The sequence below is a fragment of the Rhinopithecus bieti genome, unplaced genomic scaffold (genome assembly GCF_001698545.2).
Source record: "Rhinopithecus bieti isolate Rb0 unplaced genomic scaffold, ASM169854v2 scaffold_18354, whole genome shotgun sequence".
Lineage (NCBI taxonomy): Eukaryota > Metazoa > Chordata > Mammalia > Primates > Cercopithecidae > Rhinopithecus > Rhinopithecus bieti.
This window is the reverse complement of record NW_016809835.1, coordinates 1,087,196-1,106,296: the sequence shown is the minus strand read 5'-3', so window position 1 is coordinate 1,106,296 and position 19,101 is coordinate 1,087,196. Positions and strand designations below refer to the sequence as shown.

Sequence of the window (19,101 nt, the reverse complement as noted above, 5' to 3'; positions counted from 1 at the left end):
AAAAAAAAAAAAAAAAAAAAAAAAAAAAAATCTTATAGGTCTAATGCTCATTTCTCCAAAAACGATGTCAACTAGCTATGGGAACTTGGAAGGCAGAAAGGCCAATGAAATCCAAATCTTTGTATGTAACACTGGGAATATCACTAAATGATTAGAAGAAAATAACTCAAGAGATCCTTTTGACTCAGAGTATATCCAAACTTCAACAAAATTAAGCTTTTTTTTTCCTTTTACTAGCAGTATCTTCTTACGTAGAAAACAAGTATTTAGGTTCTTGTTTGATAAAGTGGGACAAAGGAATTTCTCCAGGAATCTTAATCTTACCTCTAGATCAGTTTCCATAAAATCAAAGACAAGGCTAATATTAGATTTATGTCCAAAAGCATCAAGGAGCTGCAAAGTAAAAAAATTAAAATGTGATTCACTATTTAATACCTGACAGTATGATAGCAACTGAGGCAATTTTTTAAAATTTGAAAAGCATTTAAACTGTTGGTAATTCCCTATAAAGCTTAAATCATTTGATTGAATTTGACATTTTCCTTTTTTGGAGAGTACTAAAGGAATTAGTATTTTGAAGCACAAAATATTAAATTTTACTTAAAAAAATACCCAACCTCTTTCCCCAAATATTTGGAGTTATAATTAAGAAATTAACCAGTGAAAACCTCATTCCAGTCTCCAATTTAAAAGAAAAGTCCCAAACGTGATTCTTAAGAAATCCTCTAAGTAACAGCGGCTATCATTCAATGAATGAATACATTTTCTATGGCAGGCACTATTCCAGATACATCTGCTCAATTGGCTAGTCTCACAACTACCCTATGAGGCAGGGACTCCGGGGAGTTGTGAGTAAACACACTCAAGGTCTCACACAGGCAGAAAGAAAGGTTTTGAATTCAGGTTCACACTCTCAGCCACTATATGCTAGAGCTCCCTAGACTTCAAAATTATTTCTGACAAAATTAGCCTACATGTCAATATTTCATTTATTTAATCAGTGGTATAGTTTTAAAGACAATGCCTACCAAAACAACTGGGATAGGAAATGTATTTCCTTTAAGCTTCCGTAAGGCTCATCTAGAACAAGTCATCTTGCTGAGCCTTTAATCAACATCCATTATATTAAGAAAAGGCAGAGTCCCAAATCCCAGTAACAGTTTTGATCATACTCACACCAATTATATTTGGATGACTTAGCTCCTGTAATAATTTTATCTCTCTTAAGGCTGTTCTATTTATACCTATATAAAAAGGCAAAGCAAAATGTTAGTAATTCTGAAATCTCGAACCTTAAAAACACTTTTTTTTTTTTTTTTTGAGATGGAGTCTCACTTCGTTGTCCAGGCTGGAGTGCAGTGATGTGATCTCAGCTTACTGCAACCTCCACTTCCCGGGTTCAAGCAATTCTCCTGCCTCAGCCTCCTGAGTAGCTGGGATTACAGGTATGCGCCACCATGCCCAGCTAATTTTGTATTTTAGTAGAGACAGGGTTTCACCATGTTGGTCAGGCTGGTCTTGAACTTCTGACCTCGTGATCCACCCGCCTCGGCCTCCCAAAGTGCTGGGAATACAGGTGTGAGCCACTGCACCCGGCCACAAACACATATTTTTAAAGAAAGGTTAGTCACCTCAGAAAATAGTGAACATTCCACACAAAAATAAGGGCTACTTGGACAATTTTTATGTGAGATCTGTTGTTCTTTTACATTGCTTTATTTTTATTATTAATTTTTTTTGAGATGGGGTTTCACTCTGTCAGCCAGGTTACAGTGCAGTGGCATGATCTCGGCTCACTGCAGCCTCCACCTCCCAGATTCAAGTGATTCTCCCACCTCAGCCTCCCGAGTAGCTGGGACCACAGGTGCGTGCCTCCACGCCTGGCTAATTTTTTGTACTTTTGTTAGAGACAGGGTTTTGCCATGTTGGCCAGTCTGGTCTTGAACTCCTGAGCTCAGGCGATCCACCCGCCTCACCCTCCTAAAGTGCTGGGATTACAAGTGTGAGCCACCGCACCAGGCCTATACTGCTTTTTTTAAAAAAATAGCTTAACAAAGACTATGACAAATGGTGAAAAAAATTTCACTTTATCTATAGGATATCAGGATCTGAAGACCACTAGACTAAGAACATATATAAGTGTGCAGCATATAGGTGATAAGCTTCCCTACTCTTGCCCTACAAATGTCAGTGGCATATTGTTTGTGCTAAAAGCAAACTAGTAATAAGATAGTATATTTTCCAATACAAATGACAGATTTCAAAATTAAAAATAAGATATAGGCCAGGTGTGGTGGCTCATAATTCCAGCACTTTGGGAGGCCTAGGTGGGCAGATCACTTGAGGCCAGTAGATGGAGACAAGCCTGGCCAACATGGTGAAACCCCATCTCTACTAAAAATACAAAAAATTGGCTGGGCGTGGTGGCACGCACCTGTAATCCTAGCTACTCAGGAAGCTGAGGCAGAGAATGGCTTGAACCCGGGAGGCGGAGGTTGCAGTGAGCTGAGATCGCACCACTGCACTCCAGCCTGGGCAACAGAGCATAGCACTATCTCAAAAATAAATAAATAAAATAAAAATAAGATATAGTATTGACACTTAGACAATGGGTCTCTTTTATAAGAGCTATTTTATGATGACTCCTAATAAATAAGACTTTGGAAGAAAGTTTAATGAAATCTTTTCCCAATATATCTATTCCATAGTTAGCTTTATGTACTTTCATGAAAATGTATCCTGAATTTTCAAAGTAATTAGAAACTCAGAAACAGAAAAAACAATGGCTTGTAACACGTAAAACCATAATGAAGACAGAAAGACAAACTAATTAAGCTTGTTGCCTTCCATTTATGTGGGTGATTTGGAATGTTTTTCTGAACATCCAATTGGTAAAAATCACCACATACTCCTTTTCTATCCTGAGTCTATCTTTACTCTTCAGGGACCCTGCAGTAACTCTATCCAGAACCACTGCTAACTCTTATTAATTAATACTTTGCTAGTTTCTTCAGTGAGAATGAAAACTTTATGCTTGGCATGGTGGCTCAAGCCTGTAATTCCAGCACTTTGGGAGGCTGAGGTGGGAGGATAGCTTTGAGGCCAGGAGTTTGAGAGAAGCCTGAGTAACACAGCCAGATCCCATCTCTACAAAAAATAAAACATTAACCACAAGTGGTGGCATATGTTTATAGCCCTAGCTACTCAGGAGGCTGAGGTGGTAGAATTGCTTGAGTACAGAAGTTTGAGGCTGCAGTGAGCTATGATTGTGTCTCTGTACTCCAGCCTGGGTGACGGAGCAAGACCTTGTCTTTTAAAAAAAAAAAAAAAAAAAAAAGGATAAAACTTTTCTTATCTGTCAGATTACATGAAATACTTACCATCTTTAGCTTCTGATCTATGTCCAAGTTTGATCTGGTAGAGAGGGAAAAAAAAAAACCAAATATATTAAAAACGTGTTACATTATTTAGAATCAACGAATAATACGTAAACATTTCAAATACTTCACCACAGCAAAAACACAATTAGCAACCTATATGTACCTAGCAGGCAAAAAGAGAGTAGGAATCATGATCAGAAAGACAAAATTAACAATATAAGAGAGAATCAAACACCTACCCTTGTCCCTTAAGTTTCTGAACTACATATTCAAATAATAAAATTAAGAAAAATCTATTTTACCTTTTCAAGGTTCAATGTGAACTAAATAACTAAGGGTACCCTGATTAAAAATAAATATGTAACTTCAAGTTAGTCTACTTGGAGGGAAAGATACAGAAAATAACATGCTGTATAGTTGGTAATAAGCCCAATAATATGCTCTTAGACACCACATTTTTCAAAAACCAAAATTACGAACTGTGATGGTTAAAATGTTGTTACTCTGAATAAACATAACAAATTACATTAACAGGTTTAGTCTTACACAAAATAAATTACCTGGGTAAAGAACATTCTCTGTTTTTTAAAAAAAAATGTCAGCAATCAATAAAAGACTGGCAGGGCATGGTGGCTCACACTTGTAAATTCCAACACTTTGATGGGCCAAGGTGGAAGGATCACTTGATCCCAGGAGTTTAAGACCAGCCTGGGCAACATAGCAAGACCTTGTGACTAATAAACATTTTAAAAAATTAGCCAGGAGTGGTGGCACACACCTATAATCCCAAGTACTCAGAAGACTGAGGCAGGAGGATTGCTTGAGCCCAGGCTACAGTGAGCCATGATCACACTGTTGTACTCCAGCCTAGGCAACAGAGAGAGACTGTCTCAAACAAACAAACAAACAAACATACAGGTGGCTCATGCTTGTAATCTCAGTATTTTGGGAGGCCTGGGTAGGAGGATCGCTTGAGTATAGGAGTTAAAGATCAGTCTGGGCAACAAAGCAAGACTCCATCACTACAGAAAAATTTAAAAACTTATTGGGGCACAGTGACATGTGCCTGTAGTCCCATCTACTTGGGAGGCTGAAGTAGGAGGATTGCTTGAGCCCAGGAGTTCAAGGCTGCAGTGAGCTATATTTGCATCACTGCACTCCAGTCTGGGCAACAGAACAGGAGATCCTACTTCTAACAAACAAAAAAACAACACAGAATTTTTTATTTAAAGTAGTCCATTTAGGATTCATGACTTGCTCACTATAGCGCCCCTGAGCCCTGAATAATCAGCAGTGGTAACCAGGGCCTCACCATGGGCCTCAGGTGAAACTCAGAGACATATTGGCTTCAGGTATGACACAGCATATTCACAGCTGTAGTGGCTATCAGGAGAGACTTCTGTTTGAGAAAAGGAGACGGAAGAGTAAAGGGGATTCTGTCTTGCAGCTTAGGGACTGGCTCAGCTGCACTGGGGAAGAGTACCAGGTGGGCTATTGGGGTCCATGAATCCAGGCCTTGGCTCTTGGATGGCATTTCTGGACTACCCCTGGAACAGAGGGGAACCCACTACCCTGAAGGTGAGTCCCAGGCCTGGCAGCATGCAGCATAAGCTGACTGAGGAGTCCTGGGCCTTAAGTGAACATTGGTGGTACCGTGGCAATACTCCCTCCCCCATGGGCCTGTGGTGCTGGTGGACATAGGAGCAACTCCTCCACCTGAGGAAAGGGGAAGAAAGAATGGTAATACAGAGTCTGGTAATACAGAGAATTCTGGACCTTATCCAAGACCACCAAGATGGTACCTCTATGAGTCTAGAAAAACTACAGCATTACTGGGTTTGGGGTACCCCCCTAATGCAGATATGGTTACAGTGACCAAAGACATATATCGCAACACTCTATTCCCTTTGAATACTTGGAATACCTTCCAATAAGAATGGTACAAACAAGTCCAGACTGTGAAGACTATAGTAAATACCTGACTCTTCAATGTACAGATGGCAATGAACACTCACGAGCATTAAGGCCATCCCGGAATACATACCCTCACCAAATGAACTAAATTAGGCACTAGGGGTCAATCCTGCAGAGAAAGATATGTGACCTTTCAGTTAAAGAATTCAAAATAGCTGTTTTCAGAAAAGTGAAAGAAATTCAAGATAACACAGAGAAGGAATTCAGAATCCTATCAGGTAAGTTCAACAAATACTTGAAATAATTAAAAAGAATTAAGCGGAAATTCTGGAGTGGAAAGATGCAACTGACATACTCAAGAATGCATCAGTCTTTGTTTTTTGGAGATGGAGTTTCGCTCTTGTTGCCCAGGCTAGAGTGCAATGGCACAATCTCAGCTCACTGCAACCTCTGCCTCCTGGGTTCAAGAAATTCTCCTGCCTAAGCCTCCCAAGTAGCTAGAATTACAGGCATGCACCACCACACCCAGCTAGTTGTGTATTTTTAGTAGAGACGAAGCTTCACCATGTTCAGGCTAGTCTCGAACTCCTGACCTAAAGTGATCCACCCGCCTCAGCCTCCCAAAGTGCTGAGATTACTGGTGTCAGCCACCATGCCCAACCCTTTTTTTTCCCCTTTTTTGAAACAGTCTTGCTCTGTCACTCTGTTACCCAAGCTGGAGTGCAGTGGTGCAATCTCGGCTCACTACAACCTCCGTCTCCCAGACTAAAGCCATCCTCTCCCCTCAGACCCCCCAAGAAGCTGGGACCACAGGCACAAACCACCATGTCAAGCTAATTTTTCTATATTCTGTAGAGATGGGGTTTCACCATGTCGCCCAGGCTGGTCTCAAACTCCTGAGCTCAAGTGATCCACCCACCTCGGCCTCCCAAAGTGCTGGGATTACATGCATGAGCTACTGTGTCCATCTGCATCAGCCTTTTAATAGCAGAACTGATAAAGCAGAAGGCAGAATTAACAAGCTTAAGAGCAGGATATTTGAAAACAGAGGCGACAAAAGAAAAAAAATAAAAAAGAAATGAGGCATGCCTACAAGATCTAGGAAACAGGCTCAAAAGGGCAAATCTAAGTGTTTTTGACCTTAAAAAGGAGGTAGAGAGGGAGAGGCAAGGTAGAAAGTTAATTCAAAGGGATAACAGGAAACGTCCCAAACGCAGAAATAGGTACCAATATTCAAGTACAAGAAAGTTATGGAACATGGGGCCGGGGATGGTGGCTCACGCCGGTAATCCCAGCTACTCAGGAGGCTAAGGCAGGAGAATTGCTTGAACCGGGGAGGCAGAGGTTGCAGTGAGCCAAGACTGTGCCACTGCATTCCAGCCTGGGCAAGAAAAATGAGACTCCATCTGCAAAAAAAAAAAAAAAAAAAAAGGTTGCAGAATACCAAGCAGGTTTAACCCAAAGAAGACTACCTCAACACATTTAATAAACTCTCAAAGTCAAGGAATAAAAAAGGATCCTAGGCCAGGCACGGTGGTTCATGCCTGTAATTCAGCACTTTGGGAGGCTGAGGAGGGTGGGTCACCTGAGGTCAAGAACTCGAGACCAGCCTGACCAACATGGAGAAACCCCGTCTCTACTAAAAGTACAAAATTAGCCGGGCGTGGTGGCACATGCCTGTAATCCCAGCTGCTCGGGAAGGCTGAGGAAGGAGAATTGCTTGAACCCGGAGTAGGAGGAGGTTGTGGCGAGATTGCACCATTGCACTCCAGCCTGGGCAACAAGAGCGAAACTCTGTCTCAAAAAAAAAAAAAGGAAAAAGAAAAGAAGAAAAAGAATCCTAAAAGCAGCAAGAAGAGAAAAGAAACAACATATAATGGAGACACCAATATGTCTGGCCGCAGACTTTTCAGTAGAAACTTTACAGGATAGGAGAGAGTGTCAGAATATATTTAAAGTGCTGAAAGAAAATAACTTTTAATCTAGAATAGCATATTCAGCAAAAATATCCTTCAAACAGGAAGGAGAAATAAAGACTTTCCCAGACAAACAAAAGCTGAGGGATTTCATAAATACCAGGCCTGTCCTACAAGAAATGCTAAAGGGAGTTCTTCAATCAGAAAGAAAAGACGTTAATAAGCAATATGAAATCATCTGAAGGTACGAAACTCACTGGTAATAGTAAGTACACAGAAAAACACATAATATGATAACACTGTAATTGCAGTATGTAAACTACTCATATCCAGCAGAAAGATAAAACATGAAACAATCAAAACAATAACAATTGTTCAAGACATAGTACAATAAAGTAGGGAGACAAAGTTAAAACGTAGAGTTTTATTAGTTTTCTTTTGCTTGTTGGTTTGTTTATGTAATCAGTGTTGTCATCAGTTTAAAGTAATGGGTCATATTATTTGCAAGCCTGATGTAACCTCGAATCTAAAAACATACAATAGATACACAAAAAATAAAAATTAAGAAATTAAAACATGCCACCAGAGAAAATCACCTTTACTACTAGGAAGACAGGAAGGAAGGAAAGAAGGAAGAAAAGACCACAAAACAACCAGAAAACAAATAACAAAATGGTAGGAATAAAAGTTCTCACTTATCAATAATATTACTGAATATAAATGGGCTAAACTCTTCAATCAAAAGGCACAGAGTGACTGAATGGATTAAAGAAGGAAAAAAAAAAAAAAAAAGGAAGCCCCAATGATCTGTTGCCTACAAGAAACACTTTAACTATAAAGACACACACAGACTGAAAATAAAGAGATGGAAAAAGATATTCACTGCCAATGGAAACCAAAAAAGAACAGGAGTAGTTATATTAAATAAAACAGATTTCAAGCAAAAACTATAAAATGAGACAAAGTCACTATATAATGATAAAGGTGTCAATTCAGTAAGAGGATATAAAAATTGAATATATGCACCCAACAATGCGGCACTCAGATATATAAAATATTTTTAACATTAAAGAGAGAGGCAAACCCCATATAATAATAGCTGGAGGCTTCAACAGCCCACTTTCACTACTGGACAGATCAATGCAGAAAATCAACAAAGACACACCGGACTTAATCCACACCACAGACCACATGGACCTAATAGATATTTATAGAGAATGTCATCCAATGGTTGCAGATTAAACATTCTTCTCCTCAGCAAATGAATGATTCTCAAGGACAGACCATATGTTAGGCCACAAAACAAGTCTTAAAACATTGCAAAAAACTGAAATCATATCAAGTATCTTTTCTGACCACAATGGGATAAACCAGAATCAATAACAAGAGGAATTTTAGAAACTATGTAACACATGAAAATTAAGTAATACACTCCTGAATGACCAGTGGGTCAATGAATAGATGAAGAAGAAAACTGAAAAATTTCTTGAAAGAAATGATAATGGAAACACAACATACCAAAACCTTGGGATACAGAGAAAGCAGTACTCAGAGGAAAGTTTATAGTTATAACTGCCTACACGAAAAAAAAAAACCTTCAAATAAACAATGATGCATCTTAAAGAACTTAAGCAAGAGCAAACCAATTCCAAAGTTAAAAGAGACAATAATAAAAATCAGAGCAGAAATAAATGAAATTGAAACAAAAAAATATACAAAAGATCAACAAAATAACAAGTTGGTGTTTTGAAAAGACCATCAAAATTGGACACATGTTCTTCAAGTTGCCCACTTGGATCTCTCCCAAGTGCACTTTCATTTCTTTCCTACTCTAAAGTTTTTTAATAAACTTCCGGCCGGGCACAGTGGCTCACACCTGTAACCCCAGCACTTTGGGAGGCCGCAGCAGGGAGATAACGAGGTCAGGAGTTCGAGACCATCCTGGCCAACATGGTGAAACCCCATCTCTACTAAAAAATACAAAAGCTAGCCGGGCGTGGTGGTGCGCACCTGTAATCCCAGCTACTCAGGAGGCTGAGGCAGGAGAATCACTTGAACCTGGGAAGTGGAGTTTGCAGTGAGCCGAGATCACGCCACTGCACTACAGCCTGGTGACAGAGTGAGACTCCATCTCAAAAAATAAATAAACAAACAAACTTCCACTCCTGCTCTAGAAAAAAAAAAAAATTTCTCCTGCCACCATAAGAAGTGCCTTGCTTCCCTTTCACCTTCCGCCATGATTTGAGTATGGATTTTTGATACATGCTAGGCAGAAAATGCCTGCATGACCAGTCCCAATAAAAACCCTGACCACTAAAAAACTTACCCAACCTTTAGACTAAAAGAAAAGGAGAGAAGATGCAAATAAATAAAATCAGATGTGAGAAAAGGGGACATTACAACCAATACCGCAGAAATCCAAAGGATCATTAGTGGCTACTATGAGTAACTATACGCCAAGAAACTGGAAAACCTAGAAGAAATATAGATACATTCCTAGACACATACAACCTACCAAGATTGAACCATGAAGAAACTGAAAACCTAAACAAGCCATTAACACGTAATGAGATTGACGCTATAATAAAAAAATCTCCCAGCAAAAAGCCCAAGACCTGAAGGCTTCAATGCTAAATTTTACCAAACATTTGAAGAAGGGCTAGGCTGGGCACAGTGGTTATCCCAGCACTTTAGGAGGCCGAGGCAGGCAGATCACTTGAGGTCAGGAGTTTGAGACCAGCCTGGGCAACATGGTGAAACCCCATCTCTACTAAAAATATAAAAAGTATCCAGGTGTGGTGGTGCACGTCTGTAATCCCAGCAACTTGGGAGGCTGAGGCAGGAGAATCACTTGAACCCAGGAGGTGGAGGTTGCAATAAGCTGAGATCACGCCACTGCACTCCAGGCCTGGGTGGGCAACAGAGCTAGACAAAAAAAAAAGAGAAGAGGGTAGGGGAGAATTTTATATTCAATTACACTCAAACTACCAAAAACAGGAGAAAGAAGAAATACTTCCAAACTCCATCTATTGGCCAAGGATTACCTGGTGATACCAAATAGACAAATTTACACATCAAAATAAGATTTTTTGTTTCCTGGATTGTTTTGATTTCTTAAGAATTCTAGCAACTTTTTTTATTTCAACACTACAAAAGTTCTATTCATCATGCGCCAAATGAGGATTTATCCGGTTGTTGTTTTTGGATGGTTCAAACATATGCTAATCAATCGACGTATATATAACAAATGGAACGACAGAAACCATACTATAATCATTTCAATTGATGCTTGAAAAAGGCATTTGATAAAATCCACCATCAACTTCATGATAAAACTCTTAAAAAAAAACTGGGTACAGAAGAACTAACCTCAACATAATAAAAGCCGTATACTACGACCCACAGCCAGTATAGCTGAATGGGGAAAAACTGATTTCCTTTAATAGCTGGAGCACACCAAGGATGGGCCCACTTTCCACCATTGTATATTCCTATGTACTGGAAGTCCTAGCTAGAGCAAGCGACAGAGAAAGAAATAACGGGCATTTCAATCGGAAAGGAAGAGTCAATTCCTTCTTATTTTGCATACCGATATGATTTGTATTTGGAAACCTAAGACTCCACCAAAAAACGACTAGGAACTGATAATTCACAAAAAGTTGCAGCTACAAAAATCACTACAAAAATAGTACCCCAGCCGGGCACGGTGGCTCAGCCTGTAATTCCCAGCACTTTCGGGAGGCGAGACGGGCGATCCGGGATCAGGAGATCGAGACATCCTGGCTAACACGGTGCAACCCTGGTCCTCTACTAAAAACTACACAAAAACTAGCAGGGGGACCCGGTGGCCCCTGTAGTCCCAGCTACCTCGGGAGGCTGAGGGCAAGAGAATGGCATGAACCCGGGCAGGTGGAGCTTGCAGGGAGCTGCAGATCTGGCCACAGCCACTCCAGCCTGGGTGACAGAGCGAGACTCCGTCTCAAAAAAAAAAAAAAAAAAAAAAAAATCAGTACACCCTGATTTTTGTGTTCACTGTGGGCATAGTGTTCACTGTGGGCATATAGAACAATCTGAAAAAGAAATCAAGAAAGTAATCCCCTTCACAACAGCTACAAATAAAATTAAATATCTAGGAATTAACCAAATTAAGTGAAAGTTCTCTAAAATAAAAACTATTGGCCAGGTGCGGTGGCTCTCACCTGTAATCCCAGCACTTTGGGAGGCCAAGGTGGGTGGATCACGAGGTCAGGAGTTCGAGACTAGTCTGGCTAACATAGCGAAACCCCGTCTCTACTAAAAATACAAAAAATTAGCAGGGTGTGGTAGAGGGCGCCTGTAATCCCATCTACTCAGGAGGCTGAGGCAGGAGAATGGCGTGAACCTGGGAGGCGGAGGTTGCAGTGAGCTGAGATCGCACCATTGCACTACAGCATAGGCAACAGTGCGAGACTCTGTCGCGGGAAAACAAAACAAAACAAAACAAAAAACCATCATTTGTGAAAGACACTAAAGACAACACACCATAAAAATGGAAAGATAATTCATATTCATGGATTGGAAGAATCAATATTGCTAAAATGCCCATACAACCTAAAGCAATCTACAGATTCAATGTAATCTCTATCAATATACCAATGACACTCCTCATGGAAACAGGAAAAACAATCCTAAAATTTGTGTAGAACCACAAAGACCCAGAATAGCCAAAGTTATCCTAAGAAAAAAGAACAAAAGGGAGGACTCGCATTACCCGACTTCATACAACAAAGCTATAATAACAAAAACAGCATGGTATTGGCATTAAAACACACACAGACCAGTGGAACAGAATAGGGAACCCAGAAAAAAATCCATACATCTACAGCAAACTCATTTTCAACAATGGTGCCAACAACATACAATGAGGCAAAGACAGTTTCTTCAATAAATGGTGCTATGCCTTAAGCAGAGGTTAGGTTTGCTGTACAGATTTAAGTTGATGCCTTCTGCATTAATAGTCTCTAGAGATTTAGTCTTTCTTCTCTTCCTGGTGCAGAGAAGGAGACACCCTGTCAAAGAGATACTCCTTTACAAACGTACACTTCCCTTAAAAAAGGGTAGCTTTACAGACCTACTCCTGTATCTGCAGCTTCTCAGGATAACCAGCTCACAATAATCAACATGCCAAAGAGGCATATTTTTGAAACTACCTTTGCAAAAATTGCAACAGTGAGTAAAACCTGACATAGCTGACTCCATCTTTGTTTTTTTTTTTTTTTGAGACAGAGTTTTTGCTCTTGTTGCCCAAGCTGGAGTGCAAAGGTACAAGCTCAGCTTACCGCAACCTCCGCCTCCTGGGTTCAAGCAATTCTCCTGCCTCAGCCTCCTGAGTAGCTGGAATTACAGGCATGCACCACCACACCAGGCTAATTTTGTATTTTTAGTAGAGACGGGGTTTCTCCATGTTGGTCAGGCTGGTCTGGAACTCCCGACCTCAGGTGATCCACCTACCTCAGCCTCCCAAAGTGCTGGGATTACAGACGTGAGCCACTGCGCCTGGGCCTATCTTTGCTTTTAACCTCACAAGCTTTTTGCTCACTCCTGAGTGTTGGCAATGCTAACTATGGGAGAAATTCAGTGTAGAGTTTAACTGTAAAACAAAGATGATAACAGTCCTTTCCCAAAATTAACCCACTCCTTGCTCAGAGACTAAAAGCATCTTTGTAAAATTACACGAGGTTAAAATTATTGTTTAGGAGTTATGTAGCCAAAGATAACAAGAATTTTGTAACCTCCACAATTGCTCCTATAGATAACATCACTATCGTAAAACATAAAACTGGTAGTTGGGGTATCTTTCAGATCTTGCATTTTGATAGTTGGACCAGGAGCCCATATGAAGAAACTGACTGAACCGGTTCTGTGACCCCTACTCAGGCACTGAGTCAGGGCAAGAAGACAGTTTCAACTCCCTACGATTTTATCCAAGACCCAACCAATCAGCATTCCCCATTCCCTAGCCCACTGCCTACCAAACTACCCTTGAAAAAAACCTCACCTCCGAATTCTCAGGGAGGCAGATTTGAGAATTATCTACTGTCTTCCTCACTTGGTTGGCCCTCTGACAATTAAACTCTTTCTTTGCTGCAAACAAAATAAATAAGTGGTGCTGGGAAAAGTGGATATCCATAGGCAGAAGAATGAAACTAGACCCATATCTCTCATCATATACAAAAATCAAATCAAAATGGATTAAAGACTTAAATTGAAGACTTCAAACTATGAAATTACTAAAAGAAAACACTGGAAAACCTCTCCAGGACATTGAACTGGGCAGAGGTCTTGAGTAATACCCCACAAGCACAGGCAACCAATGCAAAAGTGGACAAATGGGATCACATCAAGTTAAGATGCTTCTGCAGAAAAAAGGAAACAACACAGTGAAGAGAAAACCCACGGAATGGCAGAAAATATCTGCAAACTACCCATCTGATAAGGGATTAATATCCAGAATATATAAGGAGCTCAAACAACTCTATATGAAAAAAATCTAATAATCCAATTTAAAAATGGGCAAAAGATCTGAATAGATAATTTCTCAAAAGAAGACACACAGATGGCAAACAGCATATGAAAAGGTGCTCAACATCACTGAGCATCAGAAAAATGCAAATGAAAACTACAATGAGGGCTGGGGCCGCTGGCTCATGTCTGTAATCCCAGCACTTTGGGAGGCTGAGGCAGGCGGATCACGTGGTCAGGAGTTTGAGACCAGCCTGGCCAACATGGTGAAACCACGTCTCCACTAAAAACACAAAAATTAGCCAGTGCGGTGGTGTGGTGCGCACCTGTAACCCCAGCTACTCAGGAGGCTGAGGCAGGAGAATTGCTTGAACCCGGGAGGCGGAGGTTGCAGTAAGCCGAGATCGTGCCACTGAACTCCAGCCTGGGAGACAGAGTGAGACTGTCTCAAAACAAAACAAAACAAAACAACAAAACCTGCAATGAGAGATCATCTCACCTAAGTTTAAATGGCTTTTATCCAAAAGATAAGGATGAATCCTGGTGAGGATGTGGCGAAAAGGGAACCCTAGGTACACTGTTGGTGGGAATGTAAATTAGTGTAACTGCTACGGAGGACAGTTTAGAGGTTCCTCAAAAAACTAAAAATAGAGCTATCATATGATCCAGCAATTCCATTACTATGTATATATGCCAACGGATTCAGTATGTCCAACAGATATCTTAACTCCCATGTTTATTGCAGCACTATTCACAATAGTCAAGATTTAGAGGCAATCTATGCGTCCGTCAAACGAATGAATAAAGAAAATGTGGTACATGCACACAAGGAGTACTACTCAAAAACAAAAAAGAGGCCAGGCACAGTGGCTCACACTTGTAATCCAAGCACTCTGGGAGGCCGAGGCAGGCAGATCACTTGAGGTCAGGAGATACAGACCACCCTGGCCAACATGGTGAAACCCTGTCTCTACTAAAATACAAAAAAATTAGCTGGGCATGGTGGCACGTGTCTGTAATCCCAGCTACTCGGAAGGCTAAGGCAGGAGAATTGCTTGAACCTGGGAGGCGGAGGTTGCAGAGTACCAAGATTGCACCATTGCACTCCAGCCTGGCAACAGAGGGCGACTCTTGTCTCAAACAAAAAATTGCCCCATTGCCCCACACCCGGCAAAAAAGGGGCGCCTTTTGCTCAAAAAAAAAAAAAAAAAAAAAAAAAAAAAAAACAAAAGGAAGGAGCTAAGAACAGTGGATTTTAAAATTCTTACATTTTCCACACATAATAAAAAATAGAGTAATTTCATAAAGCCCTCTACTCCATCACTCAGATTCAACAGTGACCAATATTTTGCCACACTTACTTCATTCATCCAACCTCCTCTTTTTGTTGGCTAAAATATTTTAAAACCCCAGACTTCATGCCATTTCACTCCAATATACTTACGTAAGCATCTCTAAAATACGGACATTCTTATATAACTATGCCATTTTGACACCTAACAAAATTAACAATAATGCTACAGTAACATCTAATGTCTAGTTCCTATTCAAATTTTCCTGATTCAGATTTCCCAATTGTCTCATAGAGTAGCCAAAACGATTCTGAAGAAGAAAAACGAGGTATATGGGAGTTAACAGACTTTAAGACTTATTAAAGACACTGTCGTATTTCAGCAGCAATGGGAAAAACAAAACAAAACAAAAAATAAACCTACCACTGGAAAAGAATAGTGTGCCCAGAAATTGGACCTAAGTTCCAACACTGGAACTTGGTATGGCAAGGGTATGGGGAATTTGGCATTACAACTCACTGGGAAAATGACAGACTATTAATGGCACTGGGACAACTGGAGAAAAAATACTCAATCTTAGCCAGGCACAGTGGCTCATGCCTGTAATCCAAGCACTTTGGGAGGCTGAGGCAGGAGGATGGCTTGAGGCCAGGAATTCAAGACCAGCCTGGCCAACACAGAAAGACCCTATCTCTATTGAAAAAGAAAAAAAAGAAAAAATACTGGATCCTCATATCATACAACAAAGAAAAAACTTGTTGACGAATAAAGATCTAAGTATTAAAATCAACATTTAAAAAATTTTAGAAGAAAATACAGGAAAATTCTTTGTAATCCAGAAACAGGAAAGCACAAAAAAAGGAAGCCTTTGAAGGTTTGAAAAAAATTAACAAATTCAATCATATTAAAATTTTAACTTTCAGTACCTCAAAGATACCATAAATAAACTAAAAGTCTTGCCAAAGACTGGGAGATGATATATGCAATGTATATTTCTGACAAAGGATCAATATCCAGAACATAAAAGAATTCTGGCTGGTTGCTGTGGCTCACACCTGTAATTCCGGTTCTTTGGGAGGCTGATGCTGGAGGATTGGTTAAGGCCAGGAGTTTGACACAAGCGTGGACAACAAAGTGAAACCTTGTCTCTATTAAAAAAACAAAAAGTATGAATAAGTCCAATAAATCAATAGCACAAAAAAAAGTAAATAATCCAACAGAAAAACAGGAGAAAATCTAAGAAGCCAGTAAGTGTAAGAAAAGATGATGAACTTTACCAGTAATCAGAGAAATGTTAATTGAAACAATAAGTACATATCATTTTCAATCTATGTAATTGACAAATGTTTTAAAGTCTGACAATGCAAATGATGTTGAGAATGTGGTGGGACAGTGAACTGGTCCAATCATTCTGGAGAACAATTTGGTGAAGCTGATGGTTGTGATACTCTGAAGCAACAATTCATAATTTGTTTCAATTACAGATACATTCTCTAGAGAAACTCAAACCAGCATACAAGATGACCCACAGGTGACTACCCAGAGAAGTAATGTATTAGAGGAAAACATTAAAAAGCAGCCTAAATGTTTATCAACGAGAGTTTGGATAGAAAATTTCAGTGTAGATACATAATGGAAACAATGGATGAAAACAATAAATGAGCATGAATCAATTGGATCTACATGTATCATATGATACAGAGGATTTCGGAAATAATGTTGACTCAGAATAACAAGTTGCAGGCTGGGTGTAGTGGCTCACACCTGTAATCCCAGAACTTTGGGAGGCCAAGGTGGGCGGATCACCTGAGGCCAGCAGTTGAGAGGCTGTGGCAGGAGATCTGCTTGAGCCTGGGAGGTGGAGGTTGCAGTGAGCCAAGATCACGCTACTGCATTCCAGCCTGTGTGACAGAGCAGGACCTCATCTCGAAAAATAAATAAATAAAAATAAAAATAAACAAGGTGCAGAAGAATATACCAAATATACATATATAGCTTCAAGTATGCAATACTGGCTGAGTACAGTGGCTCAAACCTGTAATCTCAGCACACTGGGAGACTAAGGTAGAAGGATCACTTGAGCCCAGGAGTTGAAGACCAGCCTAGTCAATATAGTGAGACCTTGTCTTTACAAAAAAAGGAAAAATTTAGTGGGGCATGGTGGCATGCACCTGTACTCCTAGCTGGTTGGGAAGCTGAGGCAGACAGAATGCTTGAGACAAAGAGGTCAAGGCTTCAGTGAGTTATGATTGTGCCACTACATTCCAGCCAGGGAAACACACAGCAAGTTGCTATCTCAAAAATAAAAAAGAAAAAGGAAAATGAAAGTATGCAATACTACATATTGTTTTGAGATACACAGATTTGAGACACACACTGAAAAATAAGATATAACCCAAAAGGCCATCAATAGGGGATTGGTTAAATAAATTGGGAAACAAATTCCACATAATCTTTTTAAAAGGGTGAGATAATCAGTATTTCTAAAGTCCAAGACACAACAGGTGAATGAGTACAGAGTAGCTTATTTAATGATTCCTTCCCTTTTTATAAAATTAAACACATGCTAGCAAATGAATGGGAGTAGAAATTATGAGTGTTGGAATAAGGTCTACAACACCAAATCCTCAATGTTCATAGTAGAAAGTATATACAACGTCTAAAACTGGGGGAAAAAAACACCTCAAGAAATAGGCCAGGTATAGTGACTCACAGGTGTAATCTCAGCAATTAGGGAGGCCTAGGCAGGACAATCACTTGAGGCCAGGAGACTAGCAGGGGTACCATGCCTGGCTAATTTTTGTATTTTAGTAGAGACAGGGGTTTCACCATGTTGACCAGGCTGGTCTCGAACTCCTGACCTCAGGTGGTCTGCCTGCCTTGAGTTCCCAAAGTGCTGGTATTACAAACATGAGCCACCGTGCCCAGCCGAAAGGCTAATACTTTTTTTTTTTTTTTTTTTTTTTTTGAGATGGAGTCTCGCTCTGTCGCCCAGGCTGGAGTGCAGTGGCCAGATCTCAGCTCACTGCAAGCTCCGCCTCCCGGGTTTATGCCATTCTCCTGCCTCAGCCTCCTGAGTAGCTGGGACTACAGGCGCCTGCCACTGCGCCCGGCTAGTTTTTTGTATTTTTTAGTAGAGAAGGGGTTTCACCATGTTAGCCAGGATGATCTCGATCTCCCGACCTCGTGATCCGCCCGTCTCAGCCTCCCAAAGTGCCAGGATTACAGGCTTGAGCCACCCCGCCCGGCCAAGCTAATACATTTTTAATAGTGTCTACAAATGCACTAGCCATAGCCCTAGGTACAGTGTGAATGGAATTAGACAATAAACTCATAGATAGGAGGATTTCAAATTTCGACAAATGCCACATCGATGACAGAAATATAGCAAAGCACAGGGAAGGAGGGAGGCATATCTGTTTTAGCTGGAATGAACAAAGAAGGCCTCTATGGAGGAGACATTTGAGTGAAACCTGGATAAGGAATCAGCCATGCCATGTTCTAGAGGGAAAATATACCAACCAAGAAGCCAGACCAAATGCAATGACCCTGTGATTCTGGGACTGGAATGAATTTAATTTGTACAGGGACAGAAAAGTCAGTGTGGCTATGATATAGTGAACCAGAGACAGAATTAAAAAGATGACTAAGCCAGGCTTGGTGACATGTGTCCTTAGTTCCAGCTACCTTGAAGGCTGGGGTGGGAGGGTTACTTTAGTGTAGGAGTTCGTGGCTGCAGTGAGCTATGGCTGTGCCACTGAACTCCAACACTTCCACCTGGGAGACAGAAAGAGGCCCCCCCCCAAAAAAGAAAGAGGACAAAAGATTCTTCTGAATTAAGGGTTTCACAAGGGAGAGGCTGCAGTGGTGAATCATAAAACATAAACTAGGCCATGACAAAAGTAAAAAAGTGAAAAAAAAAAAAAAAAAAAAAAAACGGCCAGGCACGGTGGCTCACACCTGTAATCCCAGCACTTTGGAAGGCCGAGGTGGGTGGATCAACTGAGGTCAGGAGTTAGAGACCAGCCTGGCCCAAATGGCGAAACCCTGTCTCTACTAAAAATATAAAAATTAGCCGGAGGCCGGGCGCGATGGCTC

At 40.5% G+C, this 19,101-nt stretch overlaps 1 protein-coding gene across 1 annotated transcript in view; it reads right to left on the bottom strand.

Moving 5' to 3' along the window:
• The window catches only part of CDK7 (cyclin dependent kinase 7), a 50,655-nt gene that overhangs the window by 29,151 nt on the left and 2,403 nt on the right, over positions 1–19,101 (bottom strand). Inside the window, exons 3-5 of the mRNA XM_017890614.1 lie at positions 3,381–3,414; positions 1,177–1,244; positions 325–393 (exon numbers count right to left, since the gene is read on the bottom strand). Coding sequence (XP_017746103.1) covers positions 325–393; positions 1,177–1,244; positions 3,381–3,414 — 171 coding nt within the window. The remainder of the gene's footprint in view (positions 1–324; positions 394–1,176; positions 1,245–3,380; positions 3,415–19,101) is intronic.